The sequence below is a fragment of the Rhincodon typus genome, chromosome 5 (assembly GCF_021869965.1).
Source record: "Rhincodon typus isolate 14 chromosome 5, sRhiTyp1.1, whole genome shotgun sequence".
Lineage (NCBI taxonomy): Eukaryota > Metazoa > Chordata > Chondrichthyes > Orectolobiformes > Rhincodontidae > Rhincodon > Rhincodon typus.
In genome coordinates, this window is record NC_063336.1 from 117,321,769 (window position 1) to 117,335,502 (window position 13,734).

The 13,734-nt window shown below is 41.7% G+C and overlaps 1 protein-coding gene across 1 annotated transcript in view; it reads left to right on the top strand.

Annotated features, from left to right (window-relative positions):
• otofa (otoferlin a) overlaps window positions 1–13,734 on the top strand; it is a 323,207-nt gene that overhangs the window by 188,424 nt on the left and 121,049 nt on the right. The window contains exons 7-8 of the mRNA XM_048597126.1: window positions 2,173–2,255; window positions 7,446–7,572. Of these exons, the coding sequence (XP_048453083.1) occupies window positions 2,173–2,255; window positions 7,446–7,572 (210 nt within the window). The remainder of the gene's footprint in view (window positions 1–2,172; window positions 2,256–7,445; window positions 7,573–13,734) is intronic.

Genomic DNA, 13,734 nt, shown 5'->3' on the forward strand with positions numbered 1-13,734 from the left:
TTATTGTTCAATTTATTTTAGTTTCCATGTTATACTTCTGCCATTTAATATTTTGGAATGCTGTTTCATAGGATTTTAATCCGTAACACACCTCATTGACAAATTACAAAGATACTTTTTTTTAAGCAAAACATCAAAATTGAGATGGTTAGAGAAATGAGATTCTGAAAAGTTTTCTTGTCACTGGCCATTGTTGTCTCTGTTGTAATTGGTTTACATGATGTTTTTATTTATCCATTCCCTTAAATATAATTAACAAAAATACGAACAATATTTTTGATATTTATTAAGATTACCTTTATTGTACTGTTAGAAGCAGATAAAATGTGATTGAACAATTTACCAAAGTAAAATCTGGAACACTTGAAATGATTGTTGTTTTCTATTCGAATGCTCCAGATCGAGTGTTATGGGTTAATATTATCCTATGTGATGAGAATGAATTAAACATGGGATTAAGGGGCATTATCCCACTTTCGGATTTGATGCTGTACTAACACACCCAATGGCATTTAACCCCTTGAGGATAGTGAAGCCTTTGTCACACACAATAGAACGCCTTGGTAAAATGAAAATGTTCAGGTCTGACGATGTCAATCAGATCCTGATGCAATTTTAACTTTACATTGTGAGGCCAGCATCCTCATGCCAGACTCACCAGAGAGCCACACTGTGACAGAGAAACTACCCAATAAAGCACTAAAAGGGTGAGTCGTTTTTAAGATGGTTTCCTTGTACAGCTTGTTCACGAGTAACCTGAGTATCCCTCCATTACTGTCCCACAACATCTTTCTGAACAGCCGAGCATTGTTCCTGTAGTTTCCCATCCTGATCTCCTTTCTGGAACTTCCAAACAGCGTTCATGTTGGAGGTTTTGATGGTGGTCAAGCTTTGTATTTAAATGATGCATGAGAACCGGAATGGCCTGGATCTTGCAGCAATAACAAGCTTGAGGATTGTTCCATCCATCCCCCTCACTCCCAGTTAAACTCCAGATTCAATTCGTGAAAATATTTTTCCTGGTGTTCAGTTAGGAATTCACTCTGTGGATGCCGCACACTGTGTGTTTTGAGGAAAGGAGAACTCACTGAGCAATGATGATGCATATGTTAAGTGCATAGTTCCCTCAGACTGGATGGCATGATTTGGACCATTTCCCAACATCCTATTAGAAGGCTCATCCCAACTTCCAGGGACATCCAGCTCAATTTTGTAGATGAACTTGGGACCACCTACTCTTCATCCCTATCACTCTTCAATATCCCATGCCATCACTCTAAATCACTCGTTCTGCAGTGACCCCTCTATGGCACTCGTGCCTATGCACCCCCTCCTGATCTGCTCAGTCCCCAATAGCCACTCACTTAGTATCAACCGTGTGCCTTGAACACAATAAAGTGTCTTCAAGATGTTTACAAAACTGTAAAACGATGATTAAAAATTCATTATCCTATTAGGTAGTCATAAGATCACCAAACTAAGCAAATACATAATTCTTTTTACGAGCTGTTTCAACAATCCCTGCTAAACTGAACTATTAGTGGGAATGGATCTCAGCCAAGCATGCAAAATGAAATTTGATTGACTGTATCAGCAACTCCTGATGAGCTGAACCTGTTAGTGCAGTTTAGAATTTAGCAGGCATATATAATGGAATTGCATTGCACAGATGAATAAACCAAGCCTCCAGAGCTGAATACATGAAAACCTTTGAAGTTATTGAATCAACTCATCCCCATCTCTTCAATCTTAAAAACAGATGAACAGATGTCCAAATTATAATGTCTTTGCAAATTACAAAAAGAAACTTACCTTTTAATGTCCTTGCAACCGAAATAATCGGATTATTTTTAAAGCTTCTCTGAAAACCTCAAAAGAAACAAGTATCGAATGATCCTAATGGTAATGAATCCTCCTGTAACAGTTTGGTCAATTTTGGGCCTTCTAGTTTGTGCTACTTTGAGAAACACAAACATTGCAGAAGTTTGAGTGACCCTGTGTGAAAGTTATGCTCAGAATTCTGTGATCTTCTGTCTGGTGACACTAACTTAACTGAATTGTGCTGAAAAACCCAATGTCATCAAACAGAAATGCAGGACCAGGTTGAACGCATCATGCCATGCAATCTACTGAATGTAATTAAAATGCACGTTATAATTGCTTATTTTACAGAACAAGTGGAAAAGGAGTCTTCTCAGGAATGAAACTTGGAAAGGCACGTCATGCTAAAGATGATCATAAGAAGAGTCATGGAGGTATGTTTCGACCTAAAGTTTAATTTCTCTTCCACACCGAATTGACACAATTCCATCAAAAAATTCAGTCCAGCTTTTGTTGCTTTTTAATAAAAGAGCTGACCTTTTAAGGAGTGTACTGCAGCAAGTTGTTTGTAAACTACTAACAGTGACTCACATGAGGAGTGCGAGATATGAAAAATGCATATATAAGCCAAAACAAATCTCTATAAATCTACAAACTGAGCTATTATCACCTCTGTTGAAGATTTTACATAAAATGTACTTTATACTGTTCTATATGAATAAGCAACAGTCCCACACTGAATCGTACCACTCAATAGGGATTCGTGAAGAGAAAATTGAAGTAACTTTTTTCAATGATTATGTTGTAAAACATAAGAATGCCTTTATGAAAACTTTAAGGACAAACAGTTTGTTTGTATCAGTCAACATACCTGTACTTACAGCAAACCAGGCTCTCAGGGCTAGTCCAAGGGCAGAATTTTCCACTCCCTTGAGCAGTGTGGGCAATGTCACCAAGTATCAGAAAATATTGCTTAAAAAATCTCAATGTTTAGGAAAAAAAAAGCTCTAACTTTCCCCCTCTGTGGTTTAAATGGCATTTTCAGAATCCCACCAATAAGTGGCATTACCTCATTTCCATCGGTCTGCATCTCATTAATAGCCCTTTCACACCTTCCCTTACACCAATATTATGTCTCGCTTTCTCCACTATTAACAACCCTTTGCCTTTTTTATACATTGGCCCTGTACATTAATTGCTCTGTTTTCTCTGCCTCTGTCAAAAGTCAATATATAAAAACATTTTCCAACACCTTTCAGTTCTGAGGAACAGCCATATCAATTTCAAAACATTAACTCTGTTTCTCTCTCCATAGATGCTGCCAGAAAAAAATCACCACCAAATCACCTAATTAACTAATTAAACAAATAATAAGCACGGCCCATTCAGCTTCTTTTTGTTTGGCAGAGTTAAGAGAGTGGCGGTCCTGCGAGCATGAAGTAGCAGAGAGAAGATGATGGCACTTTAGCGATAAGGAGCATAGAAGCTCTATGATCCTCTTCCTGCACTGCTGGCCATTGTGTTTCATCCACAACACTGCACTGACCGAGGACTCTCTCTGAGTCCAGGTTGGCTGGGTCTGTCGATGTGGCAGCCTTTGCCAGTCAGCAGGATCCAGCACTGCCCGTGACTCCACCACTTGCTCACGTCTCCACCAGCATCTCCAGGCCCTGACAGTGAACCAAGGAACTAACTTGCGTTTCGGGGCCACTTCCTTTGGGATAACAGTGTAGTGCTGTGGCACAAACATTGCACGAAGACCTGGCAGGGGTGAGCTCATCTTCCTCACTTGCTGCACAGTTTCATGAGGCGGGGCACCAAAGATGCCAGTTTCATAACTAACAAAATGAAGATTGGAGGATTGCATGAGAAAAGTTTGCTTGACTGATTGCCAGGAGTCTCACTCAAAAAAAAAAAACTGGGAAAATTCAGCCCAAAATTAGCCTTCAAACTGCACGTGGAATGCTAAATGTGAAAGTAATCTAGTTTGAAAAGCAAATCTACTGCCAGCCTGGTAGTCATCGGATAGCACGACAATCAAGTTACTGAGTAATCAAAGCAATCAACCAGTCTGCAGCAGACCAAGTGATGAAATGAAATGTATCTCAGTAGTACAAAGCTTTAGAAACCATGGGTCCAATGTCACCTCTTCTACTTACAAAGCCCTATTTCTATACTGGATCCCAAATACCATTTTCTGAAAAAAAAATCTAATTCTCAGATGAATGAACCATTCCTTTTCCATCAAGTTGCCTGTTAACCTAAAGGGTAGTCAGTTGCTGTTATTTAAATCGATACGTTAGTTTGGTTGACACCTTGATTTTTTTTTCACTTCAGTATTTTGCTACATCTTCAGTTTGCTTCATACCTAACAATGTCATCATTCGGTGAGCAATAAAGAAAACACACTCACCCCGCAACCCCACCAAAACCAAAATATATTCTTCGAGCCAAGTCCGTTTCTGGGCCATTATGGATGGCCATACTTTTATTGATACAGAGCCACTTATCAGTCATTAAGTATTTAGTACAAGGAATATATGTCCCACTATTTCTCCCTTCCTGATTTCATAACTTCTCCAGTTAAATCTTATCATTGACATCTAATATGGCATAAAAATATGCTGACATTACATTAGAAAGTAAATCTATATTTTCATAATTTTAAAGTCCAATTAACTCAATGCCTTTGTGTTTAATATCTTAATAATCCAATATTATGTTTTAATTGAAAGATGTTTTCATGTCTTTTTAAATATGGTCAGAGGAAACTGAGATGATATGATTAATGTTCTGTACTCCACAGTTTGGAAACCAGTAATAACACTTTTTTTCCAAATAAACACACTTTTATTTTGTTTTGTCCTGATGAAGGATCTAGAATCAAAACGTTGACTCTCCTGCTCCTCTGATGCTGCCTGACCTGCTGTGTTCCTCCAGATCCACACTTTATTGACTCTGACTCCAGCATCTGCAGTTCTTGCTATCTTTATACCGGAGGAAAATATTGGAGGATGATCTCAGGGAAGGGAGTGTTGAGTTTTGAAGCCAAATTGCTATTTAAGATGGACGATGCCTCTTCCTTTTTAAAAGTATTAAGGTAGATAAGTTCCCAGGTACTGATTGGATCCATCCCAGAATATTGAGGGAGTCAAGAGAAAAAATTGCCACAGCATTGACAGACATCTTTCTATCCTCTTTGATCACAGGTCAGGTCCCAGAGGACTGGAGAATAGCTAATGTTGTCCCATTGTTTAAGAAGGGTAGCAGGGATAATTCTGGAAATTACAGACTGAGAGTCTCGCATCAATGTTTGGGAAATTATTAGAAACGATTCTCAGGGACGAGATCTATATGAATTTAGAAGAAAATGGACTTATTAGCAATAGACAGCATGGTTTTGTTGGGGGTGGGGAGGGGTTTGTACCTCACTAACTTGGTTGATTTTTTTGTGGAGGTGACAAAGAGGATTGATGAGGGAAAAGTGGTTGATGTTATCTATATGGATTTTAATCCGGACAAATATGAGGTGATGCATTTTGGAAGGTCGGGTGCAGGTGGAAATTATACAGTGAATGGCAGAGCCCTTAGGAGTATTGATAAGCAGAGGGATCTGGGTGTGCAGGTCCACAGATCATTGAAGGTGGCTTCGCAGGTAGATAAGGTAGTAAAAAAGGCCTATGGCATGCTTGCCTTCATCGGAAGGGGCATTGAGTATAAGGATAGACAAGTTATGCTGCAGCTTTATAGAACTTTAGTTAGGCCATACATGGAGAGGGTACAGAAAAGGTTTATTAGGATGTTGCCTGGTACAGGGGATTGTAGCTATGAAGAAAGGTTGAAAAGACTGGGTTTGTTTTCACTGGAACGCAGGAGGTTGAGGTGTGATCTAATGGAACTTTATAAGATTGTGAATGGCATGGATAGAGTGGAAAATATAAAGTTCTTTCCCAAGGTGGAGGGGTCAATTACTAGGTGACACAAGTTCAAGGTGCCGGAGGGGATGTTTAAAAGAGATGTGCGAGGCAGGTTTTTCACACAAAGGGTGCTGAGTACCTGGAACATGCTGTCAGAGGAGGTGGCAGAAGCAGACACAATAACAGCATTCAAGAAGCACCTGGACGAATACATGAATAGGAAGGGAACAGAGGGATGTGGATCCTGTCAGGGAAGGGCAAAATATGGCAGCGCAGGCTTGGAGGACCAAAGGGCCTGTTCCTGTATTGTATTGTTCTTTGTTCTTAACAGAATAATAGATCCAGTAACTAATTACTAATTAACTGTTGTAATACAGTAACTTCCCATGAACACTCTTGGCAAAAGGCAGATTCAGAAAATAGATTTTGTCTCAAATGCAAAACCCCCAGCTTTTGGTTGTAATCATGAGAAGGAAAAATAGCATCCACTTCTTCAAGTTCCAACAGCAACTGCTGAAAGCTAACCCTAAAATCCCTGGTTGTGTGAGTGGGAGTTCGACCACACCCACTCAGGCTGCTTCTATTGTTCCAGCTTTTAAAAAGAAACACCCAAGGCCTCAAAGTTTATCTTCTCCATAAACTGCTCGATACCTGTCCCCCAGTCTCTCTCTGTTTTAGAGAAAAGGGCAAAATAACTTCTTAAAGACACAGCATCACCACAATGTACTTTAGTTCAGTTGCATATTGTCATCCCCCAGTTTTGTATTTTTACTGGTCCTCTTGTTTATATCTGTGACTCTGTTCATAATTACAAGCCTGGATCCGCTGACAACAGAACAGAGCTGGCTTTAATTGCCAGACTAGGCTGAGTGTCTCAACTATCACACAATCTCTAAATCCCTAAAATACCTGTTCCATTCCACACTCCACCCTGTTGCTGTTACCTACTGTCCTTCTGGGTATGTTTTTTACTGCATTGCTGAGTTCGCTGCTTTACCCTACTGCTCAGTTCAGACCTGGGCAGAAATCTAATGGATCAAATCTAATTTCATCGCTGATTTCTGAATTTTACTGTGACCCTCCCATTTTACAATTTTTTTTAATTAAGACCATACTCTGTTCTGAACTAGTTCTGTCTTAAGAGTTGACATTTCTGCAGGATCAGTTTACATTACTCTCCTGGGCCCTTTCACTCTACACTGTAGAAGTAGCTGCCATGCTATAAAATATAGGAGCAGTATTAGGCCATTCAGCCCATCGAGTCTGCTCTGCCTTTCGATCATGTCTGATGTGTTAATCAATCCCATTTCCTGCTTTCTTCCCAAAACCTTTGACATCCCTTTACTCATCAAGAACCTAACTATCTCTGTCTTAAATACACTCAATGACTTAGTCTCCACAGCCTTTTGTGATAATGAGTTCCACAGATTCACCACCCTCTGTCTGATGAAAGTCTTCCTCATCTCAGTTCTGAAGGGTTGTACCTTCACTCTGAGGTTGTAGTGTTTAGCAGCATCTCAAATCACCCTCTGTTCCTCAACTGGTTTCTGAGTCTGACCAAACTTTGCAAATAGTGTCACGAGACTCATGTAACTTTGATAGAAGTCGAAGGTAATTGAATTCCCTCGACTGGAAACAAAATCTGTCAGGCGATGTGAGGAGTTCTGGATCCATTTGATTAAACGGTAACTGGTTTGATTCTTCCAGATGAACCTGCAGTCCTGGAAACAGAAGACCTGGATAGAAAAGCCATGCGTCTTGGTGGGGGTTTGGATCCTGACACCATCTCACTGGCTTCTGTCACTGCAGTCACCACCAATGTCTCAAACAAAAGGTAATAGCTCACACTCACTCAACAATATGCTTTTAGTGTCAGATTAAAGATTAATTTAGAGATGTATTTGCTCTGATTATAATTAAACATGCACTCGTATTAAAATAAGACACAGCAGTGAAATATACCAGTCCCACAACAATGTTACAGTCTCACAAGCAGTGATCAGGGAAATCACAAACTTCAGCCTCTTGATAAACCACTTAGGAATAGGAGTAGGCCGTTCAGCCCCTTGAGTCTGTTCTACCATTCAATTATATCATGGCCGAACAGTAGTCCAATTCCAAATAAAAACCAAAAGAACTGCGGATGCTGTAAATCAGGAGCAAAAACAAAGTTGCTGGAAAAGCTCAGCAGGTCTGGCAGCATCTGTGGAGGAGAAAACAGAGTTAACCTTTCGGGTCCGGTGACCCTTCCTCAGAACTGATGGTGGCTGGGAAAACGTCAGTTTATATGCAGAAAATAGGGAGGTGGGTGGGGTAGGGAGTAAACGATAGGATAGAGCCCAAAGAGAGAGAAAGACAGTTGGACAGACAAAGGAGTTGCTAACGATCAGGCTGGGAGGGTGAAGAGTTGTTAATGGGGACTGTTAGTGACTAACAACAGGGGGTGTGTAGTGGCAGGCTATGTGGTAACAAGGCCTGGAGTATGGGGTGGGGGTCTGGGACATGGGAGAGTTTAGGCCCTAAAATTATTGAACTCAATATTGAGTCCGGAGGGCTGTAGTGTCCCCTTTTGGAAAATGAGGTGTTGTTCCTCCAGCTTCTGTTGGGCTTCACTGGAACACTGCAGCAAGCCAGAGACAGAGATGTTGGCCAGGGAGCAGGGTGGTGCATTGAAGTGGCAGGCAACAGGTAGTTCAGGGTCTTTTTTGCTAGCAGAATGTAGATGTTCTGCGAAGCGGTCGCCAAGTCTACACTTCGTTTCCCCAATGTAGAGGAGACCACATTGTGAGCAGTGAATGCAGTAGACTAGATTCTTGGAAGTGCAGGTGAAGTGTTGCTTCACCTGGAAGGTATGTTTGGGGAGGGAGGAGGTAAATGCGCAAGTGTTGCACCTTCGCCGGTTACAGGGGAAGGTGCCGTAGGGCTGTGGGGAGGTGTTGGGGGTGAAGGAAGTATGGACTAGGGTGTCCCAGAGGGAACGTCCCCTGCGGAAAGCAGACAAGGGAGGGGAGAGGAATATGTGTCTGGTGGTGGCATCTTGTTGGAGGTGGTGGAAATGGCGTCTGATGATCCTTATTGAGTTCAATAATTTTAGGGCCTAAACTCTCCCATGTCCTAGCCCCCCATCCCACATAGCCTGCCATTACACACCCCCTGTTGTTAGTCACTAACAGTCCCCATTAACAACTATTCACCCTCCCAGCCTGATCGTTAGCAACTTCTTTGTCTGTCCAACTGTCTTTCTCTCTCTTTGGGCTCTATCGTATCGTTTACTCCCTACCCCACCCACCTCCCTATTTTCTGCATATAAACTGACGTTTTCCCAGCCACCATCAGTTCTGAGGAAGGGTTACCGGACCCGAAACGTTAACTCTGTTTTCTCCTCCACAGGTGCTGCCAGACCTGCTAAGCTTTTCCAGCAACTTTGTTTTTGTGTCTAATTCCTAATTCAAATAGCTGCCTTTGGCCATATCCCTTAATATCTTTGCTGAGAAAAACTTTATCTCAGATTTAAAATTAACTGATCCAGCATCCACTGCAGTTTGTGGAAGAGAGTTGCAAACATCTACCACCCTTTGTGTGTCCTCACATCTCTCCTAAGTGGTCTGGCCTTAATTCTCAGACTATGTCCTCTAAATCTAGAATCCCCAGCCAGTGGAAATAGCTTATCTTTAACTATTCTGTCCTTTCTTGTTAATATAGTGAAGACTTCAATGAGATCACCCCTTAACATTTTCAATTCTAGATAAAACAGGCCTAATTTGTATAAGCTCTCCTCATAACTTAACCTGCGAAGCCCAGATATCAGGTTGCTTTCAAGATTTGGCAAACCACATCCTGTGGAGGTGGCTGGTCTATTCCAATGAAATGTAAGGATTGACATTCGTCATCCAATATACTAATGCTGAATAGGTTTTGTTTATTTTGTTCTGTTTTTAATCAGGCCCAGCAGCATCTGTTATGTCTGTTATATCTGTTACTACAGCCACATCACCTTTCTTAGTTACTACAGCCACATCACCTTTCTTAGTACCTGCCTACGGAACCAGATCACCCCCAATGGACTACAGTCCACATTCAGGCCTTCCCAATTTGGCCCCAACCGTGACAATGTCTACATTCATAGCATTGAGATCCTTCAGAAGCGTTTCTCCCTGCGACTCCTGAAACACACACTTGCAGCAATACGCCGGCATCTCCGGGCACTACAATCAAGCCTACCCCAGCTCAGAGCCTCCCTCTCCCAGACCTGCAAAGTCCCCGCCTCCCTTACCTGTTCTTCCTCCCACCTATTCCCTCCTCCTACCTCAAGCCGCACCCCCCATCTCCTACCTACTAACCTCATCCCGCCCCCTTGACCTGTCCGTCCTCCCTGGACTGACCTATCTCCTCCCTACCTCCCCACCTGCACTCACCTTTACTGGCTCCATCCCAGCCTCTTTGACCTGTTTGTTTCTTCTCCACCTATCCTCTCCTCTATCCATCTTCTATCCGCCTCCCCCTCTCTCCCTATTTATTTCAGAACCCCCTTCCCCTCCCCCATTTCTGTTGAAGGGTCTAGGCCCGAAACGTCAGCCTTCCTGCTCCTATGATGCTGCTTGGCCTGCTGTATTCATCCAGCCCTGCACCTTGTTGTCTCAGCATCTGATATGTGCCATGTTCCCAGAAATGATCTACAAGTATCGATGGTCCTATTGCACTTACGAGCCAAATCATTCAATGCAAATGGGGCCTGGTCTCAAAATCCAAGAGCGTCGCAACCAATCAGTGCCCACTTAAAATAAATGTTTCATGGGAGGGGGCTCTTGTGAAGTGGTAATGTCCCTATGTGTGGACCAGGCAGCCTGGTTTCAAGTCTCATACTCCAGAGATGTGTCACAGCATCTCTGAATAGGATGATTGCAGATATCTAGATGGTGCACAGGAGCACAGTTGTCAAATTAGGTCCATTTTCTCAAAATTCCAATTTTGTCCCTTTATATTTAATATAATTGACTTAGACTTTCTTTATCCCAACATATTTCCACATAAATGTTGTGAGCTGGATACAAAGCTGCTGTCCCTTTTGGTTTTTCACTCTTTTTGCAGATTCTAGAGACGGAAGGGAATGACCAAAGGAAGATGCCAGATAACCTTTTGTATCCATCTCTATGTGCAGGCCAGGGAAATCAGACTTGGACATAGACAAAGAAATCTGAATATGGACAGAGTCAGGCCAGTTCTCTGAGCCCCCTCTGGGTGGACCCTGGTCAGGTGTAGTCTCAATGAATATAATGAGTCAGACCATGAGCTACATATATCCATAAATCCAACCAGGAAATGGGCAAACATGGAATTGCAACCACAAGCTTGGCTAATTGAATGTCTCAGACCCAAATGGACACAGACAGAGAGCCCATTCCCAGCTTCTTGAGATTGCCCTGGACTGCAATTGTAGGAAACTGAGGCAGAGAGCTGGGAATCTCAGTTCCCTGTTGTTTCCATTCCATTCATAGGCCACCACTTGGAGGAAATTCAGTGAATCTCAGGACATTGTAAAGGATAAAGATTCTGAATAATATAGGCCTATGTTCACCTTTTCTTGACATTCTTCCCAAAGAATACATTTTCCTAGGAAATAAAGAGTTAAGAAAAATCAGCACCTATGATTCCACAATGAGTTAGTATCAAAGTGTTGCTGTTCTCTCTGGACAGAGTTAAACAAAAAAATCCCAGGACGGAGATAGCTTGATCAATATTTGTAAAGGTAATTGCAGTATTAAACATTGATATCAGTTGAACCTTACAAGCAACAGCAAGACACAAGCTGCAACATCTATATATACTACATCATAAAATCCCGGATGCCTTTTTCATCTGAAGACTTGACTTCACTAATTCCTTCCTGGAAAGAAAACAGCAACACAACAGAATCTTATTTCACTGAATGAACAATGTTATCATGGCTGTACGAGCCTTGATTCCCAGTGCCTATACCTCCGCTATTGATTTACTGCCTATGAGTGTGTAATCATAGTCATCACTACAGAATGATGCAGGTTAATGCTTTGTGGCTTTGATTATTCATTTTACATCAGTCCATGGATAACTGCTTGGGATGTTGGTTCCTCCAATCATTGAAGCTGTAAAGATCAACACATAAAGAGGTGCTTGCAACTGCTTTGAATTTGGCCATCAGTAAATTAGAAAACAATTTAAGATGCAAAAACTAATCAAAAAGCTTGTCTCATTATTGGTTAGCTGAGATATTCAAAGTCATTGCCTGCTGTGCTTTAAACAACTTCGTACAGCCAGGGTGGCAGTCAGGAGTAACCAGAGAAGAAAAGGATTTTAGTGGAGGAAGCTCAAAGAACCTCAGGCTAATGTGGAAGAGACTCAACCAAAAAATATTTTAACGATGATCTGAACACAATTAGCTGGCTCTCAGCAAAGAACTGAAGTCAGGTCCCAGCAGATGACCTTCTTTAAATGCCCAAAGTATCCACTGCGCACGTATCCATATACTGATTAAATTTCCTGTAATAGCATTTTGAAAGTTGTTTCTTTGAATGGAACATATTTAGTGGGTATTTGTGTTAGAAACATTTTTGTAGAACTGCAACCTGACTTAAAAACTATTACTGCTAGGTAACCTGCTGCGTGACCCATGTGTATTCACATTAAGTATTGGGTACATCACAATAGACCATATTTTACTGTAGGAGAACATCCAACTCCATCTGGTGGTCCCTGCAAACTTCAGCTCACAATATTTTTGCTCACTGGGTCAGTGAGAACAGGTCAGCTCAAGAAACAACAGCTTGAGACCTGAGCATATGGAGAAACAAACTGGAAACTCCTTAATAATTCATGTTGTAGTATTGTGGAATAAACAGTGAGGGATTAACAAGGAGGTTAAATTGGAGCGTAGGGAGTAGAGGGGTGATCTTATATAACAGAAATCCCATTCCCAGCTTTTTGTGATTCCCCTGGACTGCAATTGTAGGAAACTGAGGCAGAGAGCTGGGAATATGAGTTCCCTGTTTGTCTCCATTCCATTCATAGGCCACCACTTGAAGGAAGTTTAGTGAATTGTATGACATTGTAAAGGAGATGGATTCTGAATTATATGGGTTCATAAAATTATGAGGGTATAGATATGGTTAATAGTAGGTATCTTTTCCCTAGGATGGGGAATTTCAAGATTGGGAGAGACAAGAGAGATTTTAAAAAAGACATGAGGCAAATTATTTACTCAGAGGGTGGTTCATGTGTGTAATGAAATGCCTGACGAAGTTACAATGGGCAGAGTTACAAATTTTAAAAGACACAAATAAACAGATGAATAGGAAAGGTTTGGAGTGATATGGACCAGGAGCAGGCAGGTGGGACCAGTTTAGTTTGGGATTATGTTCAGCATTGACTGGTTGGACCGAAAGGCCTGGTTCTGTGCTGTATGACGCTGTTAGGGGCATAGATAGGGTGAATAACAAAGGTTTTTTTCCCTCGGGCAGGGCAATTAAAAACTAAAGACCATAGGTTTAAGGTGAAAGGGGAAAAATTTAGAAGGGATCTGAGAAGCAACTTTTTCACACAGAGGGTGGTTCATATGTAGAATGATCTGCCAGAGGAAGTGATAGATGCAGGTCCAGTTACAACATTTAAAAGACATTTGGACAGGTACCTGAACAGAAAAAGGTTTAGTGGGAGATGGGCCAAATGCAGGCAAATGGCACTACTTTAACTTGGGTAACGTCTTCAGCATGGACGAGTTGGACCAAAGGTTATGTTTCTGTGCTATACAACTCTGAGTGAATTGAGGGTGAACCTGATGTTAATGGTCTCTCATGCCCTATGCTAAGGTAGATGTCAATACACATCCCATAGTTCCTCATGCCCCCCGTCCACCCCAAATCCATGCCAGTGTATCCCTTCTCCCACCCAATTTCTCCAATGCAATGTAAGTAGAGCAAACAACACCATGCACCCTCCCCCCCACACCCCCATTACCCAGTCA